We start from the raw sequence: 27,329 nt of genomic DNA, 5'->3' as shown, positions 1-27,329 counted from the left end.
TGTCAGGAGACAAAAGTTGTCTTCTTGGTGAAGTTCGAATTCCAAGTCTGAACCCAGCAAAAAGAGAGCTTTTTCTTAGTAACAACAAGTACGTAACATCAAATATAAACTTGATGTTTAGGAACAGGGGCCGGAGTGGATTGCACAGTGGTAAGGCATTTGCTTTGCAAGCGACTGACCTGGGTCAGACCCGGGTTCGATCCCTGGTATCCCATATGGTCCCCTGAGCCTGCAAGGGGCAACTTCTGAGGGCAGAGCCAGGAGTAACCCCTGAGCACTGCCAGGTGTGGCTCCAAAACAAACAAAAGATATGAAGGACTAAAGAGATTGCTCAACTGGCTAAGAATATGCTTTGTATGTAGGAGGCTCAGGTTCAATCACACACACACACACACACACACACACACACACACACACACACACACACACACACACACACGCACGTTTTACTTCATACCTTTTCCCATTTTTATTGATTTTTTTTTTTTTTTTTTGGTTTTTGGTTTTTGGGTCACACCCGGCGGTGCTCAGGGGTTACTCCTGGCTGTCTGCTCAGAAATAGCTCCTGGAAGGCACGGGGGACCATATGGGACACCGGGATTCGAACCAACCACCTTTGGTCCTGGATCGGCTGCTTGCAAGGCAAACGCCACTGTGCTATCTCTCTGGGCCCTTTTATTGATTTTTGAGTTTACTTTTGGAGGTCAAAAAAAATGTAACTGGAAACATGGGAAACGGTGGGAAGAGAAGGAGCAGATAATATTAACACTACTGTAAAAATATAAATAAAAGAAAATAATAAAGTACAATAATAAATTAAAATTTAAATAAAGCAAATGTGTATTTATATTCCTGTTTTTCCTCCTTTTTTTTTTTTTTTTTTGGATTTTGGGTCACACCCGGGCCCCGCTTTTCCTCTTATGCAAAAGTAGTACATTAAAATAGTCTCTTTTCTGTGTCTTCCCCATTTTGGAAATCACTTTTTTTTTTTTTTTTGGGTTTTTGGGTCACACCTGGCAGTGCTCAGAAGTTACTCCTGGCTTTACACTCAGAAATCGCTCCTGGCAGGCTCGGGGAACATATGGGATTCTGGGATTTGAACCACTGTCCTTCTGCATGCAAGGCAAAAGCCTTACCTCCTTGCTATCTCTCCAGCCCTTGGAAATCACTTTTTATTGATTAATAGAGCCTAGTAATCAACAATGTTTATTTTGGTGAAAAAGAGAGCCAAGTCACATTTAGTCACATTATGTATTTGTGATTTAAAAACAAAGTGATCTGGGGCCGGAGAGATAGCACAGTGGTAAGGTGTTTTTGCCTTAGATGCAGAAGGATGGTGGTTTGAATCCCGGCATCCCATATGGTCCCCTGAACCTGCCAGGAGCGATTTCTGAGCATGGAGCCAGGAGTGACCCCTGAGTGCTGCTGGGTGTAACCCAAAAACCAAAAACCAAAAAAAAATAAAATAAAAATAAAGTGATCAGCTTTAATATGCAATTCTCTCTAAAGACAACTTGGCTTTTCTTTCTTAAAAGTGTTTTGGTATGGGGCCAGAGAGATGGCATGGAGGTAAGGCGTTTACCTTTCATGCAGAAGGTCATCGGTTCGAATCCTGGCGTCCCATATGGTCCCCCGTGCCTGCCAGGAGCAGTTTCTGAGCACAGAGCCAGGAAAAACCCCTGAGCACAGCCGGGTGTGACCCAAAAACCACAAAAAAAAAAAAAAAAAAAAAAGTGTTTTGGTATAGGGTTATGTGGTATCAGAGATCAAACTCACATCTCCTGCATGCAAGATATGTACTCAATCCCTTAAGCTATCTCCAGCCTCACACTTGGCTTTGAGGTTTATAAAGAGTTCAAATGGCAAAACTTACTGTAAGATACACTAATGTTTTTTTTTTTTTGTTTGTTTGTTTTTGGTTTTTGGGCCACATCTGGTGACGCTCAGGGGTTACTCCTGGCTATGCGCTCAGAAGTCGCTCCTGGCTTGGGGGACCATATGGGACGCCGGGGGATCGAACCGTGGTCCGTCCTAGGGTAGCGCAGGTAAGGCAGGCACCTTACCTTTAGCGCCACCGCCCGGCCCCACACTAATGTTTTTTTAAGATAAAAACTTGTGAACTGCTTATAAATAGGAAAATCTGGGGCCAGCGAGGTGGCGCTAGAGGTAAGGTGTCTGCTTTATAAGTGCTAGTCAAGGAAAGGTCACAACCATCCCATATGGTCCCCCCAAGCCAGGGCAATTTCTGAGCACTTAGCCAGGAGTAACCCCTGAGCATCAAATGGGTGTGGCCCGAAAAAAACAAAAAAAACAAAACAAAAAACAAATAGGAAAATCTGTGTTTTAGGGGGAAGGGTATTCAAAGAACAACTTTAGCTGTGTTTAGGGAATCATGTAAATGAATTTCTATGAAAAGAAACATTAACACCATACAAATAAACAGAAAATCAAACAAATTACCAGTAGACAACTTAAGAAGATGGGAGTGCTAGCATTCTGGAAGGTGGCCACAAAACCAAATAAAAACTAATCTGTATAATTTCGTGGCCTATCAAGAAGGATCCAAGATAGGAGATGTTTAAGAACAATTCTTTGGGGCTGGAGAGATAGCACAGTGGTAGGGCATTTGTCTTGCATGCAGAAGAAAGGTAGTTGGAAACCCGGCATCCCAGATGGTCTCCTGAGCCTGCGGGGGACGATTTCTGAGACTAGAGCCAGGAGTAGCCCCTGAGTGCTGCCGGGTGTGATCCCACAAAAAACAAAACAAAACAAAACAAAAAAACAACAACAATGAAAAAAGAACAATTCTTCCTTGATCTAAGACAAGTGAAGTATAAAGCCAATTATATCTTACAAAGTCAAACTGTCTTCAAATATTTGCTTGAATGAGTACTCCCAGCTGGAACTAAGCACAGCATTTGAGATGACTACAGATAACAGGTGAAAGATAGGAAAGACCTTGATAGTACAAAGCAGAACCAGTACAAGGCTACTGTAAGTAGTAGCACATTCTATGCAGTTCAGTTTTCTGAACCTTAGAGTAATATCCAACAAAAGTTAATGCATCCGTCTTTATAGTCACCATCCACTACTTCCATACAGTAACAGGCTCAAGGCAGGAAAGAGCCATCCAAACTGAACATGAAATAAGCTGACTTTAATAATCTAATGTTAAATAGTAACTACACAGGAACAGGTACTGCTTTCAAATATGAGTGACCCTTTCAGAATGCATTTGGTAGTTAGAATGGAAATTTTCAAGTTCAAAGGACAAGGTGAAACCCCTTTAAAGATTAGTTGGGCTGGCTGTAGCTCTTAAAAACAAAAACAAAAACCCATAAATATTAAGCCTCTAGAAGATTTTCAAACCTAGCAACCCCTGGAAAAATCTACCTTCTTTAAATTAACAAACAGAGGGGCCGGAGAGATAGCATGGAGGTAAGGCATTTGCCTTTCATGCAGGAGGTCATCGGTTCGAATCCCGGAGCCCCATATGGTCCCCCGTGCCTGTCAGGAGCAATTTCTGAGCCTGGAGCCAGGAATAACCCCTGAACACTGCCAGGTGTGACCCAAAAACCACAAAAATAAATAAATAAATAAATAAATAAATAAAAAATAAAAAAAATTAACAAACAGAAAGTACTCACCCCCCCTCTAGGCCACTACCACTCCATGGGAAGGGTTCAGCAGCCATTCATCCACCTTTGGAAACAGTGATCTAGGAGTGATCAGAGAGGTAATACAGGGACAAGCACCTATTAAAGACATCAAGTCATGTCAAAAACACAACTATTTTTTTTATCTGAGAAGCAAAACTTGCTTTTTGACTTGAGATGTGCATGTTTAGTTTTCGATAAAAAGACCATCAACTCATGACCTTAAATACAGTAAAAACAAGGTGGTTTAAAAAATGGCTGCCTAAAACCTGTAATATCTCTGGGGTTATTTTAAAAAGAGCAAGTCGTTACGTGTGTGTGTGTGTGTGTGTGTGTGCTCACAACTTGCTGAATAGTCATTTTTTTAATGAATAACATGGGCAGATGCACAAGGATAAGAATCTCTTGCTGTAGGCTGCATGGCAAAACTGAATTTTGCATAAGAAGTTCTTTGGCAAACTTTATCAGTAAAACATTATTAGAACATTAGTGATCTTTTTCATACTTCCGTGTAAATCTTGACATAAAGACCAAGTTTCCACAGTAAAACTACCTGAAAGCATCAGATAAGAACTTTGAGTACATTTGATTAGAAGTCTAAAATTACATTTCCTAGTTTCCACAAAATATCCTAACTGCCTCGATTTCTCTGACTTTCTATTTGGAAGTATTCAATCTCAACATTAGTGTGGTCTGTGGCTATAATTTCCTTTGGATTTGTATTTTCAAATATTGTGAAATCCTTCTGAGTGTTGCAGATCACATTCACAGATAAAAATCAAGACAGAATAGGGTTGAGTTCCGTGACTTGCTTTAGGCACTGTGCTACTAACATTTGTTTTTTTAAAAAAAAACCTTGAGAAAGCAAAAAGCTTCATTCTGGCATATATGTACAGTCTTTTGGAGATAAAGTGGGGAAGAGGAAAATGTTTGTGCAATCTAATCCTAACCAGTTTACCGGGTTGAAAGCAATAACTCTAGAATTTTTTTTTACAAGCAATTTAGAAATTCCACCTATTTATACAACAGATTTTAAAGCTATAGTGGCTAAAACTGACCAATGGGTTTCAAGCTAGTTTCTTACGAAGTCACTTATGTTGAAATATGAAGCAAAATATATACTTTAAGTGTCTTTGAAAAGAAATTATCCTGTGCTGATGGTGATGAGGGACATTTCTTTTATACATTAATACTAAGTACAATTAGAAAAGTTTTGGGGCCGGAGCGGTGGCGCAAGGGGTAAGGCGTCTGCCTTGCCTGTGCTAGCCTAGGACGGACCACGGTTCAATCCCCTGGCATCCCATATGGTCCCCCTAAGCCAGGAGTGATTTCTAAGCGAATAGCCAGAAATAACCCCTGAGTGTCACTGGGTGTGGCCCCACCCAAAGAAAAGTCCTTAAATTAAAAATTTCCCACTAGATGTCTTTCTCCTCTTTGTGTATCAAATAGTTCCCACTCCAAGACACCTTGCATCTTGTAATACAGATACATAAACATATTACCAAGGTTGGCATTTTCCCAGTACAAACTAAATTAGTACTTCTCTGACTTGACTGATTAAAAAATACTTTTTTGGTTTTTGGGTCACACCTGGCAGCGCTCAGGAGTTACTCCTGGCTCTGCATTCAGAAATTGCCCCTGGCAGGCTCGGGGGACCATATGGGATGCCGGGAATACAACAAACGCCCTACTGCTGTGCTCCAGCTCAGGACTAAAAAAAATTTTTGACAAAGTTACACATTTTATTCAAGTACTTAAGTTATATACATTATGTAATTATTGAATCCTAATTTCATGCTAGTAGATATGTATTCATTTAATGCATTAAGAAAAATCCTGGTTTTACATAGTTTTTAAGAAAAAAAAAATTTTTTTTTCCAAAAACCAAGTAGCCAGTTTGTCTCTATTAAACTACATAGAAACTTTACAAACTGAAAACAAAAAAACAAAAAACAAAAAACAAAAAAACAAAAAAAACTCCACCAAACCTCAAAACAGGTCAGTAAATGAGAGCTGAAATACCTTTTACCTTTTATTTGGGAAGAGGGCACTCAAATGGGGCTCAGGGTTAATTCTCTGATAATTCTCTGCTATTAGGTCCAAGGTCAATTATTCAATGCTGCCCCCAAAATCACCAGTGAGCAGCTGAATGGGAGTGGAGGTGGTCTCCAGGGCCATCCCAGAAGTACCTGGAGGTCTTCAGAGTTGTACATGGTGATGCCAAGGGATTCATGTAGTGCCAGAGATCAAGCTCAATATTGACAACATATAAGGCATGAACTATCCCTAGCTCCACTTTTGACCATTTTAAAGGATTTCTTTAAAAATAGAAAGTAATCAGTGATTATATTTTCCTTGTATCAGGCAGCTTTGCTTTTAATGCCTCAATAAGGAAACAAATAAACATTCTACTATTAGAAGCAAGTTATGAGTTTTCATAAGGAAATAGCTTTTCCAGCTAGAATCAATCATCTTGAGCAGTTTCCTGAAGGGGATAATACCAACTCCCCACCCCACTCTAGAAAGATCTAGGACTAGGGGAGGTTGTAGCCTTGAGTAGAAGGTGGATTTCCAGGGAGCACCAAGTAATAATATTTTTCCCTGCAAAAGAGTTTGGGAACCTCTCTGGTCATTCTCCAAAAAGGCATGACTTTCTGTTTTCCTTAGATAGTTCTTAACCCAGTACACAAGCAATTTTTCTGTGTGTGTGTGTGTGTGGGGGGGGGGTGTTGAGGGGTATGACCACTATGTTCAGGGCTTACGCCTATGCACTCAAAGGTTACTCTTAATGGGCCCATGGCACCATATGGAATGTCCCTTCACACTGTACTATTGCTCAGGCCCCCACACAGCAATCTCTTAATGGCATGTTCTGCCTTAGATGTCAGGCAGAGAAACCATAATACTCAAACACCCCTGCAAAAACCGCCCTGTAAGTATTTGCTCTGTGGTTATACTACATAAAGATCAAGCTTCATGAAGGTAAAGATCTGGCATAGGACTCAAAGAGCTCATAGTGGCACAAACCTTAAATTTAACTTGATCTTTTTCCTTCCTTTACCTCGTGCCCCAAATAAAATTTCACTCATGGTTTTATGGCATGTTACACTTTTACTAACCCTGAGGCAGCCTTTAGCCAGTCAATGAAATCCAACACCAATTTTCCACATAAGAACATCACTGTATCAATTTATCACAATATAACTCTATCAGGACAAATAAAGTGACTCCTTATCTGCATGCCTCATTTTCCTTGATTCTATTTGATAATAAAGCAATAGTTAAACACTATAATTTGTTCACTGAGTTCTGCCCTCCCTTTTTTTCCTCTCACTCTTCAATCTGCTTTTTGGGGAATATATTTGGGTCACAAATGGCAGTACTCAGGGGTTGCTCTTGGAAGTACTCTGGAGAACACATGATGCTGGTATGGGTCCCAGGCCTTCCTGTGTAAAGATGCAATGAGCCAGAGCCACACCCAGCAGTGCTCTGGGGTTGTTTCCAGGGATGCTGTGGACCCATGTGGTACTAGGGATTGAACCTGGGTTTCGTGTATGCAAAGCCTGCCCTTCAGACCTATTTTTAGTCTTTACTCTTGATATTTCTGCAGCCCCTCAGTAACCAATTTCTGTGATTTTTCTATTTTCAAGTCAGAATTTTACTAAAATGCCCTATTATTGCCTTTATAATTTTACTTCTACTTTTTTCTTCTTCTTTTTTTCCCACATCATTCTTGGTAGGCTAGGGGGACCATATGAGATGCTGGGGATCAAACCTGTGTAGGACATGTTAAATGCAAGTGCCTTACCTGCTGTATTTTTGCTCCAGCCCCTTACTATTACTTTTAGTACAGGAAGTCATAATATAAATTTTTCTGGTAAAGAAATCTTCATATTCTCACCCAACTTTTAAACCACTGAGGGCTCACTCAGTTCTCTGTAACTAAAGGCAGGATTGGGGACAGAAAACCAAAAAATCAGTATATTTCAAAGAGATCACTCAGAAATGTAATTGGCTTAGTACAGGTTCACCCATTCCTTACAGATTCTTTCTAGAGACACTCCTAGTCAAATTTCATTGACTGTACAGATGAAGAAACTACAAATAGTCTGGCCAGGAGATAACAGTCTGTAAAATCCAACTCAATACATACATGGGTATGTATCTGCAGCACCACATTTTCAACTGTAGGCAAGCATTCTAGGTTTTCAGTCTAGATTACATAGATGGGCTTCAGGCTTTCAATTCCCCTTACTTGCAAACTGTTATATACAATGTACATTTTTTTGGCACAGGAAAACAGTTGATAGGATTCCAAACATCAAATCAGAGGTTCCAAAACCAATCTGGCCTACTGCCCCTTATCAGAAAGATTTTCCTTTATAAGCAGCCACCAGATTGTTTCAGCAAGCCTGCCTGACCCCAGATAGGGCACCCACTTTGGAAAACACTGTCCCAAATGCTTAAGACCCACTATTCTGGGCTTTCTCATATAGATACTCATAGAAACATAAACTCCGTAAGATATGGACCTTTGTTTGGCTCACATGTTTGTATCTGAGTACTCAATCCTCAACTGGTTGGGCTGCAGGATTTCTGGCCTGATTTACTAGGAATAGTTTAGAAAAGAGCATCCGTGGGCTATTTCCCCCTGTCCCACTCGGGATACAGATTTTTCCTCATGGCTAAAAGCCACAGCAGGAAAGGGGCAGCTCCATTATTCCATTGTGAGATTCCATAACCATTTTGGACAGCATTACTAGGTTACCTACGAACTACCTACCAGATAAAGTTCTTTCAAAATTAAGTTGAGAAAGTGGTTTCAAAGACACAGACTGACACATTTCCCATACTCAACCCTCCCACTTCCAGTGAAGGTCTAAGTTAGGACTCAGCTCGTGAATATTTTAAAAAAGCTGTCTTGAGCCTTTTGGCCAGAACCGCCATCTTCCAGTTTTTTTCCAATAAATCACAATCAGGACCAACACAAAGGGAAAGAGGAGGAGTACCCACTACATGTTTTCTAGACCCTTTAGAAAACATGGGGTTTCTTTGGCCACATACATGTGGATTTATAAGAAAGGTGATATTGCAGACATAAAGGGAATGGGCACTGTTCAAAAAGGAATGTCCCACAAATGTTCCCATAGAAAAACTGGAAGAGTCTACAATGTTACCCAGCATGCTGTTGGCATTGTTGTAAATAAACAAGTCAAAGGCGAGATTCTTGCCAAGAGAATTAATGTTTGTATTGAGCATATTAAGTACTCTAAAATCGAGACAGCTTCCTGAAGCAGGTGAAAGAAAATGATCAGAAAAAGAAGGAAGCCAAAGAGAAAGGAGCTTGGGTTCAGTTGAAGCCAGCCTGCTCCACGAGAGAAGCACACTTGGTGAGAACCAATGCAAAAAAGCCTGCGCTGCTGGAACCTATTCCTTATGAAATCATAGCATGAGAAGCATTTTTTATTTTAAGTAAAAGATCTCTGACTATATATAAAATAATGCTGTCTTGGGGGCCGGAGCTGTGGCAGAAGTGGTAGGGCATTTGCCTTGCACACGCTGACCTAGAACGGGCAGTGGTTTGATCTCCCAGCATCCCATATGGCCCCCCGAGTCAGGAGCAATTTCTGAACAAATAGCCAAGAGTAACCCAAGTGTCGCCAGGTGTGGCCCCAAACAAACAAGCAAACAAACAAAAAGCTGTCTTGGTTAGTTTGCCTAGATTATGCTGTGCTGGCCCACAGGTGTAAAATGATTGAAAAGCACCATTTTAGGTGATTGCTACCTTCTCTTCCCATGCCTTGAGATGTTCTGGTCTAAAAGACAAAGTAGAGCTGGAGAGGTAGCACAGCGGTAGGGCATTTGCTTTGCACTCAGCCAATCCAGGATGAATGGTTTCCAGCATCCCATATGATTCCCTCGTGTTTGCCAGGAGCAATTTCTGAGCACAGAGCCAGGAGAAACCCCTGAATGCTGCTGGGTGTGACCCAAAGAACAAAATAAGTAAATAAAAAATAAAAAAGACAAAGTAGAATACAAAAAAGCAAACACAAGCTCAAGCTCAATGATTTTTTTTTTAACCAGGCTCTATAGTGACTTAATGAACACAGGCAACAAATGCATTAGACAAATCTTGTTTAGAAATAAAACGAGGGGCCAGAGAGATAGCATGGAGGTAGGGTGTTTGCGTTGTATGCGGAAAGACGGTTAGAATCCCGGCATCCCACATGGTCCCCCATACCTGCCAGGAGCGATTTCTGAGCATAGAGCCAGGAAATAACCCCTGAGCATGCCAGGTGTGACCCCCCTCCCAAAAAGAGAAAGAAATAAAACAAGGGGCCAGCGTGGTGGCACAAGCAGTAGAGCCCTTGCCTTGCATGCGGCTAACCTAGGACAGACCTCAGTTTGATCCCCCAGCATCCCATATGATCCCCCGAGCCAGGAGCGATTTCTGAGCACATAGCCAGGAGTAACCCCTGAGTGTCACAGGGTGTGGCCCCCAAAACAAAATAAATAAAAATAAAAAGAAATAAAATAAGGCAAAGGAAGTTAAAAATTTGTCTTTACACCTGTCAGGTACAGATAGATAGTCCTTTAGATGAATCCACAAGGGTTAAGTGAACATGACTAAAAGCCTGAGAAGAAAGGCTGTTTTCACATGGTTGGTCCAAATTCAGTCAAAGTTGGCAAGGTGCTCTCCATTCTGAACATGCCTAGTGCTCAGATAAACCCCCTCCTATGAAGTCAGAAAGGTCTATACATAATCCTAAACACTCTTCTCAAACTGACAAGTTTCTTCTCCTGAATGCAAGGACTGGGATGAATTCCTTCAACTTTCCATTCCCAATTACAAACTAAGTAGAGAAATTTTCCTATATGATTTGTATAAACATCTTTCTCCACCTTACTCCAATACAAGTCTCAATTCCTTTCTAACACATAAATAAGAACACTTTCCCCTGCCCCCTATATTTGCTTGGAAAATCCTGAGGAGTTGCAAGGGGTGTGTGTGTCAGTTCCTCCAGATTTCTTTTTCTTTTACTATCCTTAGAACACTATGTTCCCAACCAGATTGGTCTCTTCTGTGACAGACCAGAAGTAAACAGATTCTAGAGCAGCTACAAGACTGTTACTAAGGGCATTGTATTGATCATGCCAATTAACATTCACAAGCCATCTAGTCCAACACTGGGCCATCCACCGCGACACTCGGACATTTATTTGTAATCTTCATGTCTTGCTTGCTGGTAAATCTGGTTTCACTGAAGGTGGGCACTCAAAACTCAACTACTAAATTATAAATCAGATACCAACTGGTGACTATCAGGAAACTCAAAGTTACCATATCACACTGAAGACATCGGCCATCTCTATGAAGAACCTATTTCCAAAACAGCCACATCCTTAGTATCTTCCTGTCTCCTGAATCTCGTCTAGGTCACAGTCTTGAAGACAAGAACACATAATCCTCAGCATATTTAGAACCTAAGTATTGGTTAGGAAAATTGTTGGTCCAGTTCCTAGAAGATTAAAACCCCAGCCTGGGCCTCCCATTCAATCATTAGTTTAGAATGGAGTCATAGCTCTCTTTTCCTTTCTCTATTCCCTCTTAGGTTATCACTGGCCCCCAAAACTCAAACATACTAAACTTAAACTAAAACTACACATACTAAACTATAACTTAGAGGTAAGTTTTCATTTCTTAAATTAAGAACATTTAAATTAGACTACCACAAGCCCCACCCCCCCAAAAAATAAGAGCCACCAATACTTCACAGTTAACATGGTCTATACTGATGCCTCCATGGCATTACCCGAAAGGGAAGGGGATATACTCCGTTTCTGCATAAAATTCAGCAGCCCAATGCCACACCCTACACAAACAGAAATGGTCTAGCTCTGCAACTTAACCTTATCAAATTTGTTTTAGGTTTATAAATCCTGTACTGAGTGGCCAGATGACACCTCAATATATTATAGTAGTATCACAGGAAATCTTGATGGGAAAGTTATAGTCATCTACCAAGTTCAGTGAGCTTAAAAAGTAACACAGAATGTTCAACTACCACCAACCACAGCCCAATGACTTTAGTAACCCCCATGGAGAGATCAAGCAATCATTTCAAGTTGCCCCTTGAAATCTAAGTAGTTTTGGTCATTCCATTTGCCTTTTTCAAGTAAGCTTGCACCTGCATGGAGGCAGAATATGGTGGTGAGGGGAGGTTGGGGACACTGGGGATAGGAAGGTCACATTGGTGGTGGGACTGGTATTTGAACAGTTAATGCCTGAAATGACTGTATTATGAACAACTTGGTAAATGATGGTATTGTAATAAAAATTAAGGGAAAAAAGAATGGTTTTAGAATAGCAATTTATCTCTTATTAACTTTATATCATCTTATTATATTATAATCTTAGATATCTCTTACATCTAATATCCCCAAGCTTCTAGTTTATTTCCATGATACTAACCTAAGGGTTTCCTTCCTTATCCCCTATTTTAGGGGGTCTTTTAGGGTGTTGGAAGTATCCATCAATTTGTCTCCTGCATTTCCTGGTTCACTGAAGGTGGGCACTAAAAACTAAACTACTAAATTCACAAGGAGAGGTTTAAGTTAGAAAACCAACTCTAGGGCCCGGAGAGATAGCACAGCGGCGTTTGCCTTGCAAGCAGCCAATCTAGGACCAAAGGTGATTGATTCGAATCCCGGTGTCCCATATGGTCCCCCGTGCCTGCCAGGAGCTATTTCTGAGTAGACAGCCAGGAGTAACCCCTGAGCACCGCCGGGTGTGGCCCAAAAACCAAAAAAAAAAAAAAGAAAACCAACTCTGGCCAACTGGAAGTTGAAACTGAGCCAAGGCCATCAAGTAAATCCAATCCCATTTCCCCTAGAGATGATTGTTCTTACGATATTATACTCAATAAACAATTACTGAGAGCCTATATGCTGGCACTACATAATAGATACATGTGAGAAATGGTCCTCGCACTAAATATGGTTGACCTTAGTCTCTATCAAATGAAAGTTAAGATTTAGATGGTAGGCAGTCCTGAAACTAATTTCAGAATCTTTCTGAAAAATCAAGCTAATTCTGTAACACTGGAAATGCTGTTTTGAAACTCCCGTAGTATATGAGTTTCCTAATGAAAAACACTGCTTTGGAATCAGCTCTAGAACCTTAATGCAACTTAAATGTAGTGGAGCTGGGATAGTATAAGCACCCTCAAAAGTTGCTGACACACTGGTTTCAGTGTATTTGAGTTCCCAAGTCAAACTCCCAAGGCACTGATAATGAGTCTCTTGGGAAGCTGAGGAGCACCCCAGGGGAGTGAGGGTGACAAAGCACACCAATAACCTTTGTTCCAAGGACAAATTGCAAGCGGGAAACAAAATTTTCAGCAGTTTTTGAACCTGTAAAGGAAAAAGGATGCTACAGTTTAGAGGCCTGTCCCTCTAAATTAGACTTAGATTTTTTTGGTTTTGTTTATTGGGGGGGGGGGGAAAGTGGTCCTCTCCTGCTAGTCTTGTGGAAATCGAATATTGGCAGGGATCAACATGGCAACCTGCGTGCAAAGCAGGCATTTTTGGGCCCTTTCTCTGGATAACCCTGAATTAAGGTTTCTTTCAGCCAAGATCCATGACAAATTTCAGTGAATCCCATAAACATTCTGACAATGTATGTGAATTTTTATGCTCCTTAATTTCTTGAGAAAAGAACCATGGCTATCCTAAGATTCTTAGGTGAAACTTTGGCTCAAACTATTAAGAGTTGTTTGTTTTTTTTTTTTTTTTGGGGGGGGGGGGGGAGGCCACACCCGGCGGTGCTCAGGGGTTACTCCTGGCTGTCTGCTCAGAAATAGCTCCTGGCAGGCACGGGGAACCATATGAGACACCGGGATTCGAACCAACCACCTTTGGTCCTGAATCGGCTGCTTGCAAGGCAAACACCGCTGTGCTATCTCTCTGGGCCTGTTGACCTGGAACTGGAGAGACAATAGAAGGAAGGGTTAAGGCATATGCCTCCCACAACAGTGACCTGGGTTCCATCCTGGTACTACAGATGGTCCCCTAAGCCCCACAAGGAGTGATCCCTGAGCATAAAGCCTGGAGTAAGCCCTGATGTACTCAATTGCTGGTTGAGGCCCCAAACCTTCTAGATCTCTCACAAAGAAGTATTGATAGAGTTTCTTTCTTTCTTTCTTTTTTTTTTTTTTTTTAAAAGCCAGTCAAATTGAGCAGTGTGTGTGTGGGGGTTATATACCAACTTTTGTGATGCTAACGTTAATAAGTTCTGATGAACTAGCAAATAAGGAACTTACTTAGGTTCTCCACTTTTACCTATGTAGTTCTATTTACTTATTTACCTCTCTTCTGAAGTTAAAAACAGATGCAGTGTGAGCTTTGAAAAGACAAGATGAATAGCTATTCAACCTCGCCAAATACAATAGACCAGTATAGAGAGCAAATAAGTTTGCCCTTAAAGAGAAATGAGATATACATAGAAAGTGTGCCAATGAGGGCAGGGCATAATCTGTCCTAACTTTCCTAATAATGTCCCTTTACTTAATTTCAGAACCCAAAGACCATAATGGTAACTGTACAACCATAAACCTCTGAACTGAGGTCATGCCATCTTAGAGTTAAGGGGAAAATAATTTCCATTATGCCCACTGAAATCTGTGCCCTAAAAGCTTTCCTCATCACAATTAATAAGTACTTGAAGAGTTTACTTAGCCTTTACCAAAAGTTGAACTTCCCAAATCCTGACATTTCTCAAAACAATAAATTTGACTATCAAGTCAAAAAGTGACTTAAAGTTTCACTCGGGAGGCCTAAATAAAGAAATCACGATTTAAACTCATCTTCAGGTCTTTATTTCACTCCTTATGTATTTACATCTTGCTCACAGAGCATACACTACTGTGGATTATCATATTAGCATTTTTCTTGGCATTTTGAGCATAAAGGCTCAGTGGAATACCACTGCTGCCACTGTACAAATAAGTATGAGATGAAAATACACACACACACACACACACACACACACACACACACACACACACACACACACACACCACAGCTTGTTCTAGCATGCCAATTCTACAGACATTAAAGAATAAAACCTGGCAAGCCCAAAATGAACAGCAAGCAAGTCCTTCTGCTGAAGCCTTATTTCCAGCACACAAGTGAGTATAGGACACCAATTTTCAAAGAAGTGAACTGGCTAGGGCTAGGGCTGGTGAACATGTTAAGTCCCTTTAGTCCAATGGGCTAAGTTGAGGCATTTTAAATGTGGTTGAGGACTCCCATGGTCAGAAAGGGGGGACATGCATGCATGACCACCCTTGATTCATGACTCTTATCTTACCTCAATCTTGATCTTGTCATTCCAAATCCTGCCTCTTACTAGTAGTTTATCATATCCTTTTTTACTTACTAGTAGTTTATCATATCCTTTTTTACTAGTGTTCTGTTTGGATAGTAAATGATTACCTTAGTAGATATTGATAAAAACAACCAAATACATTCTGAAATAAAGTCATTAAAACAAAATCCTCCTTAAAATCTGGTGATAGGACAAAAATTGAATTAGTCTGGCTGTCGACAAAGACACGGATGCTTCACCCTAGTCCTCTAAGTGATGAAGGGGAAAGGCCACATGTTTCTGCAGAAGTTCAGTTGTAAGTAAAGTAATTTGGAACAGGCTGTTTGAGCTGAAAGAAACAGCAGCTAGAGGAGGAAACTGAAGTACATGTGAACAGGATCTCTTTATATATCCTCTATAAAGAGTTATCTGTCAATCAGAAGAATATGAATTATTTTCTGTAATTCTAGGATTCCAGTTTAGAAAGACTCCCCTCAATGACTGAAGTTTGAGGAAAATAAACTCAGGTGCCCACATCCTTACTCAATATACACTCTGGGGTCTATGGTGGGGGAAGATTAGGTAGAACAGATCCCATCAACACAAGCTGCACCTCTCATAATTCAACAAATATTTTAGTTTTGAGTCCTCAATAAAACTTTATTTTTGAGGTGGAATTCTTGGTACAGTGCTTGTAGGTCACTCCCAGTGGTGTTCAGGGGAACATACAAACCCAAGGTTTCTGCATGTACTCCAGCCTTCTGAGACATCTCTACTGTACTGTTTTTGTCAGAAAAAAATGTTCCCTGTTAAAGAGACATTCAATATAAGCATTTTTTTTTGTTTTGGCTCTTTTAAGGCCCTTTTAAAATTCAGAACAATGTTTACTAAGTAAAATAGAATATATGGCTTTAAAGGAGAAAACAGATAAATTCCTATTTACTATATGCTGATATACCTAACAATCTTGTAGTACTATCATTATTCCCCATTTTATAGAATAGATAAATTTGGAGGCCAGGGAGATAGTACAGTGGGTAGGATGTTTGCTTTGCACATGGACAATCCAGATTCCAACATCCAGCATCTCCTATGGGCCCCCAACCACCAAGAGAAGGGCCAGGAGAAACCCTTGAGCACCATAAGGTATGACTATAAAAGAAAGACAAGGAGGCCCAGGGGCTTAGAGATAGTACAGAGGTAAGGAATTTGCCTTGCAGGCCCTTCCCAGGTCAAGCTTTACAAATGCATATACTTGAGTAATCACTATAAGAATGACACTACAGCAGTCAGGACTAAACCCTCAGCACCTCTGGGTGTGGCTCAATCCTGGTACCCTGCCCCTGAAAAGAAAATGGAGGTTCAGGTAAGGAAAAAGTGATTTATGCAAAGACACATATGTTTAGATGGAAAAGACAGAAGGTACACCTGATTCGAAAAATCAAGTGCTTGGCTTACGGTAATACTACACAGTTTCAGAAGAAAAAGAGAAGTCAAAGAGGTCTTATGTAACTGTGTAACTCTCTGAATGAGTCAAAAGAAATATGGAGCCTGAAGAAATAAGGTGACTGCAACTGTGAATTTCTAACCACTTACATATGCAAGGCACTGAAAGTGTTAACCGAAGTCAGAAAGAATAACTGCATTAAGAATCTCTTTTACACTTTGAAATGGCAGCTATCAGGTTGATAAAAAAAAAAGTTGTATGGGGCCAGAGTAGAGCAGTAGGGCATTTGCCTAGCACGCGGCTGATTCAGGAAGGACCTAGGTTCGGTTTGGTCCCCAGTGTCCCATACGGTTCCCCAAGCCAGGAGTGATTTCTAAGCGCATAGCCAGGAGTGACCCCTGATCATCACCAGATGTGGCCCAATCCCCCCCAAAAGTTGTATTCTAAATGACTATTGAGCATAGTGAGGGTCAATGTCTTCATAAAAATATAATATTCACGTTCCTCAACTTGAGAAACAGATAAAATACAAGTGATTCTCATCTTTTTTTTTTTTTGGCCACACCCGGAGGTGCTCAGGGGTTACTCCTGGCTGTCTGCTCAGAAATAGCTCCTGGCAGGCACAGGGGACCATATGAGACACCGGGATTCGAACCAACCACCTTTGGTCCTGGATCGGCTGCTTGCAAGGCAAACGCCACTGTGCTATCTCTCTGGGCCTGTGATTCTCATCTTTACAAGCCAATTCCTTTAAACAGCATCCACTGAAGGCATGAAAAGTGCTTACCAGGTTTACTTAAGGTAGCAGAATAAATTTCTTAGGAGTAATAGGCAACTAACAATCAACATGATTCTATGTATTGATATATCATGTATAACTTTACAAGACTATTATGTTAGGTAATACACTGGATCCAAATGATGCTGTTTTGATAAAGCAAAAGATCATTTTTTTGTAATCTTGTCAGCAAGGGGTCTAGAAGAACTGCTGTGACCAGTTAAACATAAAGTTAGTGTCTAACCAAACAGAATCACATCAGAGACCTGACCGTAATCATATCTGTGATGAAACCCACAAAACAAAAACTCCTTAGATGCCTGATTCTAGTTAAAAGACTGCTACAATAAAAGGCTAAAAGTCACTCTTAGGAGAATCAAGAGACACTGATGATGTAGAGAAGATAGGAAACATTAATCTAGCAACTCTCAACTCAGTGAATGAAACTAATACTGTCATAGATTCTAGAAAACTGCAACAAGAAGTAGGGTGTTTGCCTTACATGTGGCCAACTGGAGATGGACCTGGGTTCAATCCCTGGCATTCCATATAGACCCCCCCCACCCCCCAACCTTACCTGGAGCTCAGAGCGCAGAGCCAGCATTAATTCCAAAGCACCACTGGGTGTGCCCCAAACCTCCACCACCGGTCCCCTACACAAAAAAGAACTGGTCCTAAGAAAGTCCAGAGAAGTATCCTGACTTCTAGGTATCTGGTTAACAAAATACTAGACTCAGAGCAGCACTCCTTGATAAGATAAGTTTCAGCTGATCCCTTAACTGAATTGGTGCTATAAATTCATTATTCTACAAGCAAAAGTGGTTTGTTCCGTTTTTTTTTTCCTCAGTCCCCTTTTGAGCTGGTGGTAGAGGTTTGACTCCAGTTCTAGGTGAAATGCCTAATGTGACCCCCTCAGAGCATCTCATCACTTTCTGTTCTGCAGAACATAGAAAATGTCCTGACAGATATTCCAGAGAAACCTGGTCTATCTTAGGAGGTTTCGTCAACAAAGCTTGGATATTTGTGTTTACTCTATGAAAATAAGCCAACCCGACACAATATCAATGTCCAAAGGCCTAAGGACAGATATTGCCCCAGCAACACAAAGTAGCAGAGAAACAGGGATTTAAAAAAAAAAAAAAAAAAAAAAAGCAACACTACTCAGGGCAAATAGCTGACTTTACCATTTGGTTCAAGTGAATCTGTGGCAAAATGTACATTGCCCTTGCAACTCAAATTCTTCCTCACCCAAAATTTCCTGGCAATACCAAGAGAACTCATCAACAAGAGTCATCAGCAATTCTTACCTCATATATGAATCATACAAAAGAGTTAATCCTGTCTCATGAAAACTTCCTTGGGAATCTAAATGTCAGAAAAAGTCACTTTCTTGAGGAATTGATATATCATATAACCTGCTTTCCTTTAGCCTCAGACTCAGAAAGGATATGACTATATTTGACAATCAGCCTCATCAACTGTCTAGCACATAGGGTCAACCATTCTTTTTCTTCATTCTGTATTTTGATTTCCTATCTATATGGAATGTGTTCCTGTGAACTTATGTCTGAAGCTATCTCAAATGCTCATTGTAAAGAGATTGGTAAAAGACTTCAAAATAAAACAAACATTCTTGGTCCTGACATCTACTTAGTTCCACTCATTCCAAACAAAAATGTACTTGGCAAATTAGAGAACCAATGCTCAGAAGCTCACTTTCTTAAGTTATCTCTCTCTCTCTCTCTTTTTTTTTTTTTTTGGTTTTTGGGTCACACCCGGCAGTGCTCAGGGGTCACTCCTGGCTATCTGCTCAGAAATAGCTCCTGGCAGGCACGGGGGACCATATGGGACACCGGGATTCGAACCAACCACCTTTGGTCCTGGATTGGCTGCTTGCAAGGGAAACGCCTGCTGTGCTATCTCTCCTATCTCTCTGGGCTCAAGTTGTTATCTCTTAAGCTCTTTGATGATCAGATAAAACTTTGAATCAAACCAACAAGGCAGTTTTGTAGAATAATGTTAAGAATTATAATTGAGGACTCTATCAATGCTTTCATTGGATGGATACCCTCTGGTCCCAAAAGTCAATGCAATTCCATTTATTACACTGCAGTCTTATCTAAGGCCCATCAAGGTCACCCTGAAGCAACCTGTTGCCTCTGGTTGGCATGAGAAATGGTTGAGTTTCCTAGGGGACCTCAACTCTTGAAATGATTGAAAGATTATTTGGTCTAGAGTCATGATGAAATTTCAAGGTGAAGCACAACTAGGAGGTCCCTTTCTGTACCATTTAGTACCGTGGGTCCCTGTAACCTCTCTCAGGCTTTCTCACATTTCTAACATATGACAAAGGCACAAAAGTGACTTACTTTGAAATGGTGTGTTCAGATTACTCTGAAAAATGGATCACCTAGGACTTGCTATGTGACCTTGGTTAGCCTCAACCAATGCAATGACTAAATTGCCTTTTATCATCACGAGGGCAGGGTAATTAGTCATCATAAAGCACTTTAATAGAAAGTGCTGCGTAAATGCTATACAATAAAGATCGGTGAGAGCAAGATTAATAAGAAACACCGGAGGACATTTAGCAGCAAATGGAAACTTACAAGAGGACCTTCCCACATTTCTGGCAAAGACTGCATCTCTCGACTAATGGAATATGAGTCTTGAAAATCATTAGCTCTTGGCCTTATAATATACACTAGCAATATTCCTCCTGGGAAGAAAAGAGTGGGAAAAAAGGATATTTGTTCTGGGTGGGTCACTATAAGACATCTTTTAAGGTAGAGTTATCAAGGAGATATAATATTTGGGTACCTACTCTATGGTTCAGCCTGGAAGGGCTGTTACAACATTGTAGACTAAAGGCAGACCACTAAGAGTTACTGCCTCCAACAAAGCAGTCAGCTGAACTGGAAAGCAAAACTAAGTTTAATCAAACTTTACTAAAAGCCAAAGGGATCCCCTTCAATCCTCTAAAACGGTAGTGGGAAGGTTGCACTGGTGAAGGGGGGAGCGAGGGGGTGTTCTTTTCTATAACTGAATCTACAAACATGTTCGTAATCATAGTGCTTCAATAAAGATATTATATTAAAAAGGGGGGGGAAGAAAAGAGTAGACAGAACACAAGAGTGACCTATCTTATGAATTCACAGTAGAATCTAGAATGGCAATTACCTTTAAAAACAAGATGAAATAAAACAAAAGCATTCTCCCACAAGGTCTTAGTTGGAGTGTGGAAGCCTCACAGCCTACAGCTATTCCTGCAAACCTTGCTTTGTTCTGCTTATACAAGCAAGGCTGCTCAGCAGACAGACACAGCAGGTGGAGACAGCTCTGGAACAGTCTTCTAACGGGAGGGGAGTATTTATCCAGATTTTCATTGGTTTCTCAAAGGTCGCCTCCCTGAAACCCTGAAACCGGTCCCCCATCCCCTGTGAACAGAGTGCCAGGTATGTGCAAAGTCAAGAACGGGCTGGCAAGCAGCAAATGCCCAAGCAATCATGAAGCACAAGGGATCCCAAATCCCTCCGGTTAGACTGGCATAAAATTTTTTTTCCAAAGAGTGCCCTTTGACATTCTACAAGAGACTCAGAAAGGGGGTGGGTAGTGAGTGTTCCTGTTGGTGTCACCCCACTAAACAGCAGACGGAAAAAAAAAAAAACTTGTTCTGTCTCCCTAAGCACAGTCAAGCATGAGCAATAGCTCCTTGCCACCCACCTCTCCTCTATGCCACCTCAGCTCCCTTTCCCAGGGGGGATGCCTGAGCGGATTCTATTCACATGATGGGTCAACCTGGAACCAGGGTTCCATTCCAGAGTGTCTGCCTGTCTGCTGTCACCCAACTCGAAACGTGCTCTGAGAAAGGGGTGAAAGGGCCTGCCACCAAGTCTGCTTTCAAATGCGAATATTCAAGGGCAAGTGTGTGTGTGTGTGTGTGTGTGTGTGTGTGTGTGTGTGTGTGTGTGTGTGTGTGCAGTGGGCCGGAGTAACGGGGCTCCAGGAGGGATCCCCTCACTCACCTATCTGCATGCTGGTGTTCCTTTCGCCACGAACTTGGGGGGCTGGTGGGGGGGTTATCCATAGATTCAGTCCCTGCCCTCCCACCCTCATCTTTGAGGCCCAGTCACCCACAAACCCGAGACCGAGCCCAGTCGGGTTTGCAAAGACAAAACCCAGGAGCGGCAGGACCGGACAAAGGGAAAGTGAGCACCAGTCAGGGCGGCCTTCCAGGCTCCAGAGAGAGAGAAAGAGGCCTGGGGGACCCCCTGCGTGGCCATGATCTCCTCAGCCCTTCAAGGGGGTCCTCAAACTCTCAGGAGCAGTGTTTTTCAACCACTGTGCCTTGAGATATTGTCTTGGTGTGCTGTGGAGAAAAAAAAAATCCAATTTCATCCCTCACAGGCAAAGAAGCTTCGGCTCACAAAAGAGAGACCAAACATGGAGATTGATTATTTCATCATAAAATCATTCTAAAATAATGTCTTGGTGTGGGTTTCTTAGATTCCTAGTTGAGAGAATGACTTTATAGATCAGATAGTCAATAGAGGCACAGAGTCAAATTTGGGGGTGGGGGATATTTCTCATGGTGGTGTGCCTCAGTGATATTTTTCTGTCATGAAAAATAAAAAAGTGTGTCTTAGTACGCACACACACACACACAACCCAAAAAATTTTTTTGGGGGGAGAACATTTTCCATTGGTGGTGTGCCTCAGTGATTTATTTTTCATGAAAAATAAAAAAGTGTGTCTTTGCAATACACACACAAAATAAATTTGGGGGGGTAGCACATTTTCTCAGGGTGGTGTGCCTCAGTGATTCATTTTTCATGAAAAAGCAAAAGTGTGTCTTTGCAGACATACATACATACATACATACACACACACACACACAAAATTTGGGGGAGCACATTTTCTCATGTGATTTTCCCTTTCATGAAAAAGCAAAAGTGTGTCTTTGCCCACACACATGCACACAAAAAAAGGTTGAAAAACCCTGTGAGTCTGAAGGAGCCTCGCCCTGGGGAGCTGCTCCCTCCTGTTTCCGGCCTCAAGGCCTCGAACCCCCAGCCGGCCCGAACCCCGAATCCCCACCACCCCATGAGCGCACCTTCTTGGGCGCCTTGGTGACGGTGGCCATGAAGGAATACTTCTCAGCGTCCTCGATCTCCTTGGCCTGCTTCAGCTCCTCCCCGACCCCGGGCAGCGGCATCGCGTCGGGCATCGACATGCCCCCCTCCTCAGCCGGCCTGACCCCGCCACCCCAATTCTTCCTCTTCTTGCTCTCTCCCGAGCCCCCCTCAATCAGCCAGGCTGTGGGCCTAGTTGAGCGTTTAAGGGCTCTGCAAGGCGCCTCTGGGTTCAGCAGCAGCCGGAGGTGTAATTAACAAGCACGCAGAGGAAGGGCAGCGGGAGCGCCTGACGCCACGTCAAGTACTGGCAGAGTCTCCCCTCAGTGAGACGGCGCGTGGCAGTGACGTCACCACGCAGGAAGCCAGCCTCTCTCCCTCCCTCACAGTTTTCCCTGCTGCTCTTCTCAGAGTGAGGAGGCCCTCAATGGTGGTGGTGGTGGTGGGAGGCCTTGTGCCACCAGGTGGTGCTATCGGCCCTGTCAAGGGATTTCCAGAGATGTCACAGAATTTGGGGGGGTGACTGACTGACTGACTCCATCATTTATTTCCATGATGGAAAGGATCATTTAGGAAGATATTGTTGGCCTCAATTCAGATGTTAACATTGGGGGACATTAAAGATGCGCCCCCCCCAGTTCAGGAGACCTTTTGGTTTCTTGTGATTGAGATGATGCATCTGGGGGACATTTCTGCCCCTCCCACCCAGTATCTACATGCCAATTAGGGAGGATAATTTTGTCCCCAGGACTTCTCATGTCTTCTTAACCTTTGTGTGTGTGTGTGTGTGTGTGTGTGTGTGTGTGTGTGTGTGTGTGTGTGTGTACAAAGGTACATTTTTTTTAATGAAAAAATAAAATCACGAGGCACACCAGCATTAGAAAATGTTTTCTGGAACAACTTAGGCTCCAGGGAACTAGACACTGACCGTCCAGCCTTGACTCCTGGATCCCAGACATAGAAACGACAGAGTTCTCCACAACAGCTCCAGGAACCAAATCCCCTCTAGGGCATTTACAATGCTGTTCTGACACCAACATGCGCCAGTTCTAAATTGATAACCTGACAATGAGGAAATGGGAACAACTTGATCTAAGAGCAAGTTGTCCTTCCTCATCAGCTATCAATAAGACAAAATCAGAAAACATGTCACCCTTTGATCTGTGCAAAAGCCAAGATCACTATATACAGATGACTGGTTGTTGCAACCAAGACTGGACAGTACGCATCCAGGGACCAACAACAACAACAGCAACAAAAATCTCTAGCCTAGCTTTTGGTCTACGATCTGTTCAACAAACAAGATCTCAAATTCCAGAGGTCTGACTGAGACAACTGCAACTGAACAGGTCTTCCTGAAACATAACGAAAGACTTTATCCCAGGCTCCATCCTAGGAGCAACATAATGACCAAGACCACCAACTACATTAAAACGACACTGAAGAAGCATAACTGCTAGAACCACAAAGAAAGACTTCATAAGCATCATTCCTTGAGCAGCACAGCCACCAAGACCTCTAGATACAGAGGTCTGATTTTACCATTCAAAACAAAGCAGAAGTCTTCCATACACCACGAAAGCAACAAGGGGAGAGTAAATGATCATGCAAGGAGCCTATAGTTAATCCCATGACAGTATACTTCAGGGGTGGAGAAACCCTATATCTCCTAGGCCAAGGGAATTTCCTCTATAATATCCCCAATATTTACTGTGCCTATGCAGGGGGGAAAAGAAAAGGGAAAAGAAAAGCACAAAACAATCATTTTTCCACATATTTATTTATCAATTGATCGATTTTTTTGACGTCTTTATTTTGGTGTAGAGATTGAAGTTGATGTCTCCAATATTATTTTATTTTATCTTATCTTTCTCTTTCTTTTTGCACTCGAGCATGATTTGACTTCAGAACCGAGACTATTGTGTGGTGCTTTTCTTTATTGCTGTAGTGCTCACTGGTTATTTAATTTGATATTTTTTTCTGTATTGTTGTGGTGTTTCAATTACCTTTTTCACATCCTCTCTCAAACTGAGGTTGGAAGCCTCTACTCCGCCCATTTTCAGCGTATTTGACTTCTTTTTTTTTCTCTTATTTTGTACCCCAATCTATTGCTTTTCTTTCCTTCAAACAAAACCACATACCTCGATTTATCTAGTTCTGCCTCTTAAATGGAGGGGGAAACAAGGGAAGGTTCCAGGACCAAACAGATATGTGATCACTAATAGTAAGCCAGACAAAGAGGGGTCCACCTACTCTAGCAGCCCAGGGGGTGATGGTGGGGTATATGGGTTGTAGAAAGGGAACTGGGATGGGGGAAGGATATATTTGGTGATGGGTATTCCCCTGATTTAATGTTAATATGTACCTAAAATACTGTGAAAGATATGTAAGCCATTATGAAAAAAAAATTTGTGTTTTAATCAGAAACTTTCTTTGATTACATGTATTATTATATTATATTAATTATATTATATGTTATGTTATGTCACTATATTATGTTATGTTAGTTTACCTCATTATGTTAATCAATTTTGTCTCTTGAATCAATTCTTACAATAAAAAAAAAAAGAAGGGCCCAGAGAGATAGCACAGTGGCGTTTGCTTTGCAAGCAGCCGATCCAGGACCAAAGTTGGTTGGTTCAAATCCCGGTGTCCCATATGGTCCCCTGTGCCTGCCAGGAGCTATTTCTGAGCAGATAGCCAGGAGTGACCCCTGAGCACCACCGGGTGTGGCCCAAAAAACCAAAAAAAAAAAAGAAAATGTTTTCCAGGACCAGAGAGATAGCATGGAGATAAGGCGTTTGCCTTTTATGCAGAAGGACTGTGGTTTGAATCCCGGCATCCCATATGGTCCCCTGTGCCTGCCAGGGGTGATTTCTGAGCATAGAGCCAGAAGTAACCCCTGAGCACTGCCGAGTGTGACCCAAAAACAAACAAACAAAAAAGAATATGTTTTCCAAAAAATTTTAACTCTGAGCCTTTATTGACTATTTAAATATATATCTATATCTATATATCTATACATATAGATATATAGATGTATATATATCTATACATATATATATATATCCCATTCTCTTGAATGGGAATCCAATGAACACCAAGACATTATTTTATAATGACTTTATTATGAAATGATCTCATGACTGGTGTCTATTTGGGAGCCGAAGCAGCAGGTGACAAGTGAAATTGGAATTTTTTTTCTCTATGGCACACCAAATAATCTCTCAAGGCACACTAGTGTGTGTGCCATGGCACAGTGGTTGAAAAATGCTACTCTAGGGGTGCCCTGCGAAATGTCTGAAAGGACATTAAGGAGCGAAAACCAAAGTCACCCACACACACTATAGGCCTTTCTTCAGTCAGACGTAGGGAACCATTGAGGGCCCAGACAGCATCATTCCTAGCTGTCCCCTCCTCAGGCCCTTTGGACCACCTGGAGCCCTTCCCCAGGAGGGCCTTTTTCGCTTGACACCAGAAGGATGGTCAGAACAAGATTTTGTTAGGGAGCATGGATCCATGCAATCCTATGAGGGCCCCACTATCACCGGATTTCTTAGCTTTATCTGTTCACAAGAGCTTTGGGCAGAACTCATGTTATCTGGCTTGTAAGAGTTAAGGGGGTAACAGAGCACCAGGGGCAGCTTGAGCATGGATCTTCTTCCTCAAAGATACCCCCTTCTCCTCCATTACAGTCAGTTCAGGGGTGTGTGTGTGTGTGTGTGTGTGTGTGTGTGTGTGTGTGTGTGTGTGTGCATGTGTGTGTGTGTGTGTGAGAGAGAGAGACATACAGACAGACAGACAGAGGCAGGAGACAGAGACAGGGAGAGAGAAAGAGAGAGAGATGCTTGTATGAACTCTTAGTTCAGCTGAAAGGCAAAGCCTATTTGTACACTTATGTCAGCCAAGACAGTTTGTCCTCTGAGATTCAAATGACTAGGAGTGGAACTCACAAGTAGAAAGCTCAGCACCCTTCCAGGGACTTCTGTGCTGTTCTGAGGAATGTAGATGTTCACAGTTACCTTTAGCTCTAGCCCTTTACCTCAGCTGAAGTTTTAGTCACTGTTCTGGTCTTGCCTCTTTCTTTCATTCTTCTGTCAGTTCGAACCTGTAACTTGGTTCCTTCTGCTCCCCCATCACTATTTCAAAACAAACTCAAAAGTAATGCCGTAACATGAAGCAGAACTATTAATGACTGTTGTGGGCTGCGGGGGAGAGATTACATCATCCAGAGAACAATTTTAAATCACATTTCTTAAATGTTCCACAAAGTTTTTTGGCTTTCTTGTCACTAGGAGTTTCTCACTGGCCACATCGCTCCACAAAGCTCCGAAGCCCCTTGCCACTTAGTGTAGCTTCTTCTTATCAATTCCCTTCTATTCTCCACTATCTCACTCACCTTCTTGATTGGCTTGAGAAAGCCATTGCTGTCACTTTGTAAACGACATGCTCCCCCAGTCTTTTCCCCAAGTCCTCTCCCAAACCCACTTTTGTGTGACCAAGAAACCCACCAAGTCTTCAAAAGAATTAACTCTTTCAAGAAAAAAATTGTGGTTTGAATGGAACATACGTACCTCAATTGGGAAGAATGCCACACACTTGACTGCAGCCTAATGGCTTAGTCAGAGAAGACCCTATTCAGCTGCCTGGGCCCAGGAAGCCTCGGTTTGAAACAACCATGTGCATGCCTGGAAGGATGGTCTGCAGACCCTGGCCTTTAACTCAACATCAGGATTCTCTTCTCTGCAAGATCTTTTCAAACCTCAGGGCGATTCCAGAAGGGATAGAAAAATGACTAATCAAATTTGTGCCTAATGGTGCCATATTGGCCTCTTCTCATCTCCCGGCTGACCCTGGAAAACAACAATAGTAGGGATCCAGCTAGTCATGTGTAGTTGTTCTGGAAACTAAACACCTAGCTTCATGCCTTTGAAGTCATACCCCCATC

At 41.9% G+C, this 27,329-nt stretch overlaps 2 protein-coding genes across 3 annotated transcripts in view; both read right to left on the bottom strand.

The window, feature by feature from the left end:
- Positions 1-22,536, bottom strand: part of AHCYL1 (adenosylhomocysteinase like 1) — a 54,020-nt gene extending 31,484 nt beyond the window's left edge. For both annotated transcript variants that reach the window (XM_049765731.1, XM_049765732.1), the window contains exon 1: positions 22,363-22,536. In XM_049765731.1, coding sequence (XP_049621688.1) covers positions 22,363-22,482 — 120 coding nt within the window. In that variant the 5' untranslated portion in view covers positions 22,483-22,536. The remainder of the gene's footprint in view (positions 1-22,362) is intronic.
- LOC125997363 (glutathione S-transferase Mu 2-like) overlaps positions 1-27,329 on the bottom strand; it is a 436,713-nt gene that overhangs the window by 167,663 nt on the left and 241,721 nt on the right. The window lies entirely within an intron of this gene.

This window comes from Suncus etruscus, chromosome 19 (assembly GCF_024139225.1).
Source record: "Suncus etruscus isolate mSunEtr1 chromosome 19, mSunEtr1.pri.cur, whole genome shotgun sequence".
In the NCBI taxonomy this organism is placed as follows: domain Eukaryota; kingdom Metazoa; phylum Chordata; class Mammalia; order Eulipotyphla; family Soricidae; genus Suncus; species Suncus etruscus.
This window is presented reverse-complemented; position numbering and strand designations above follow the sequence as displayed.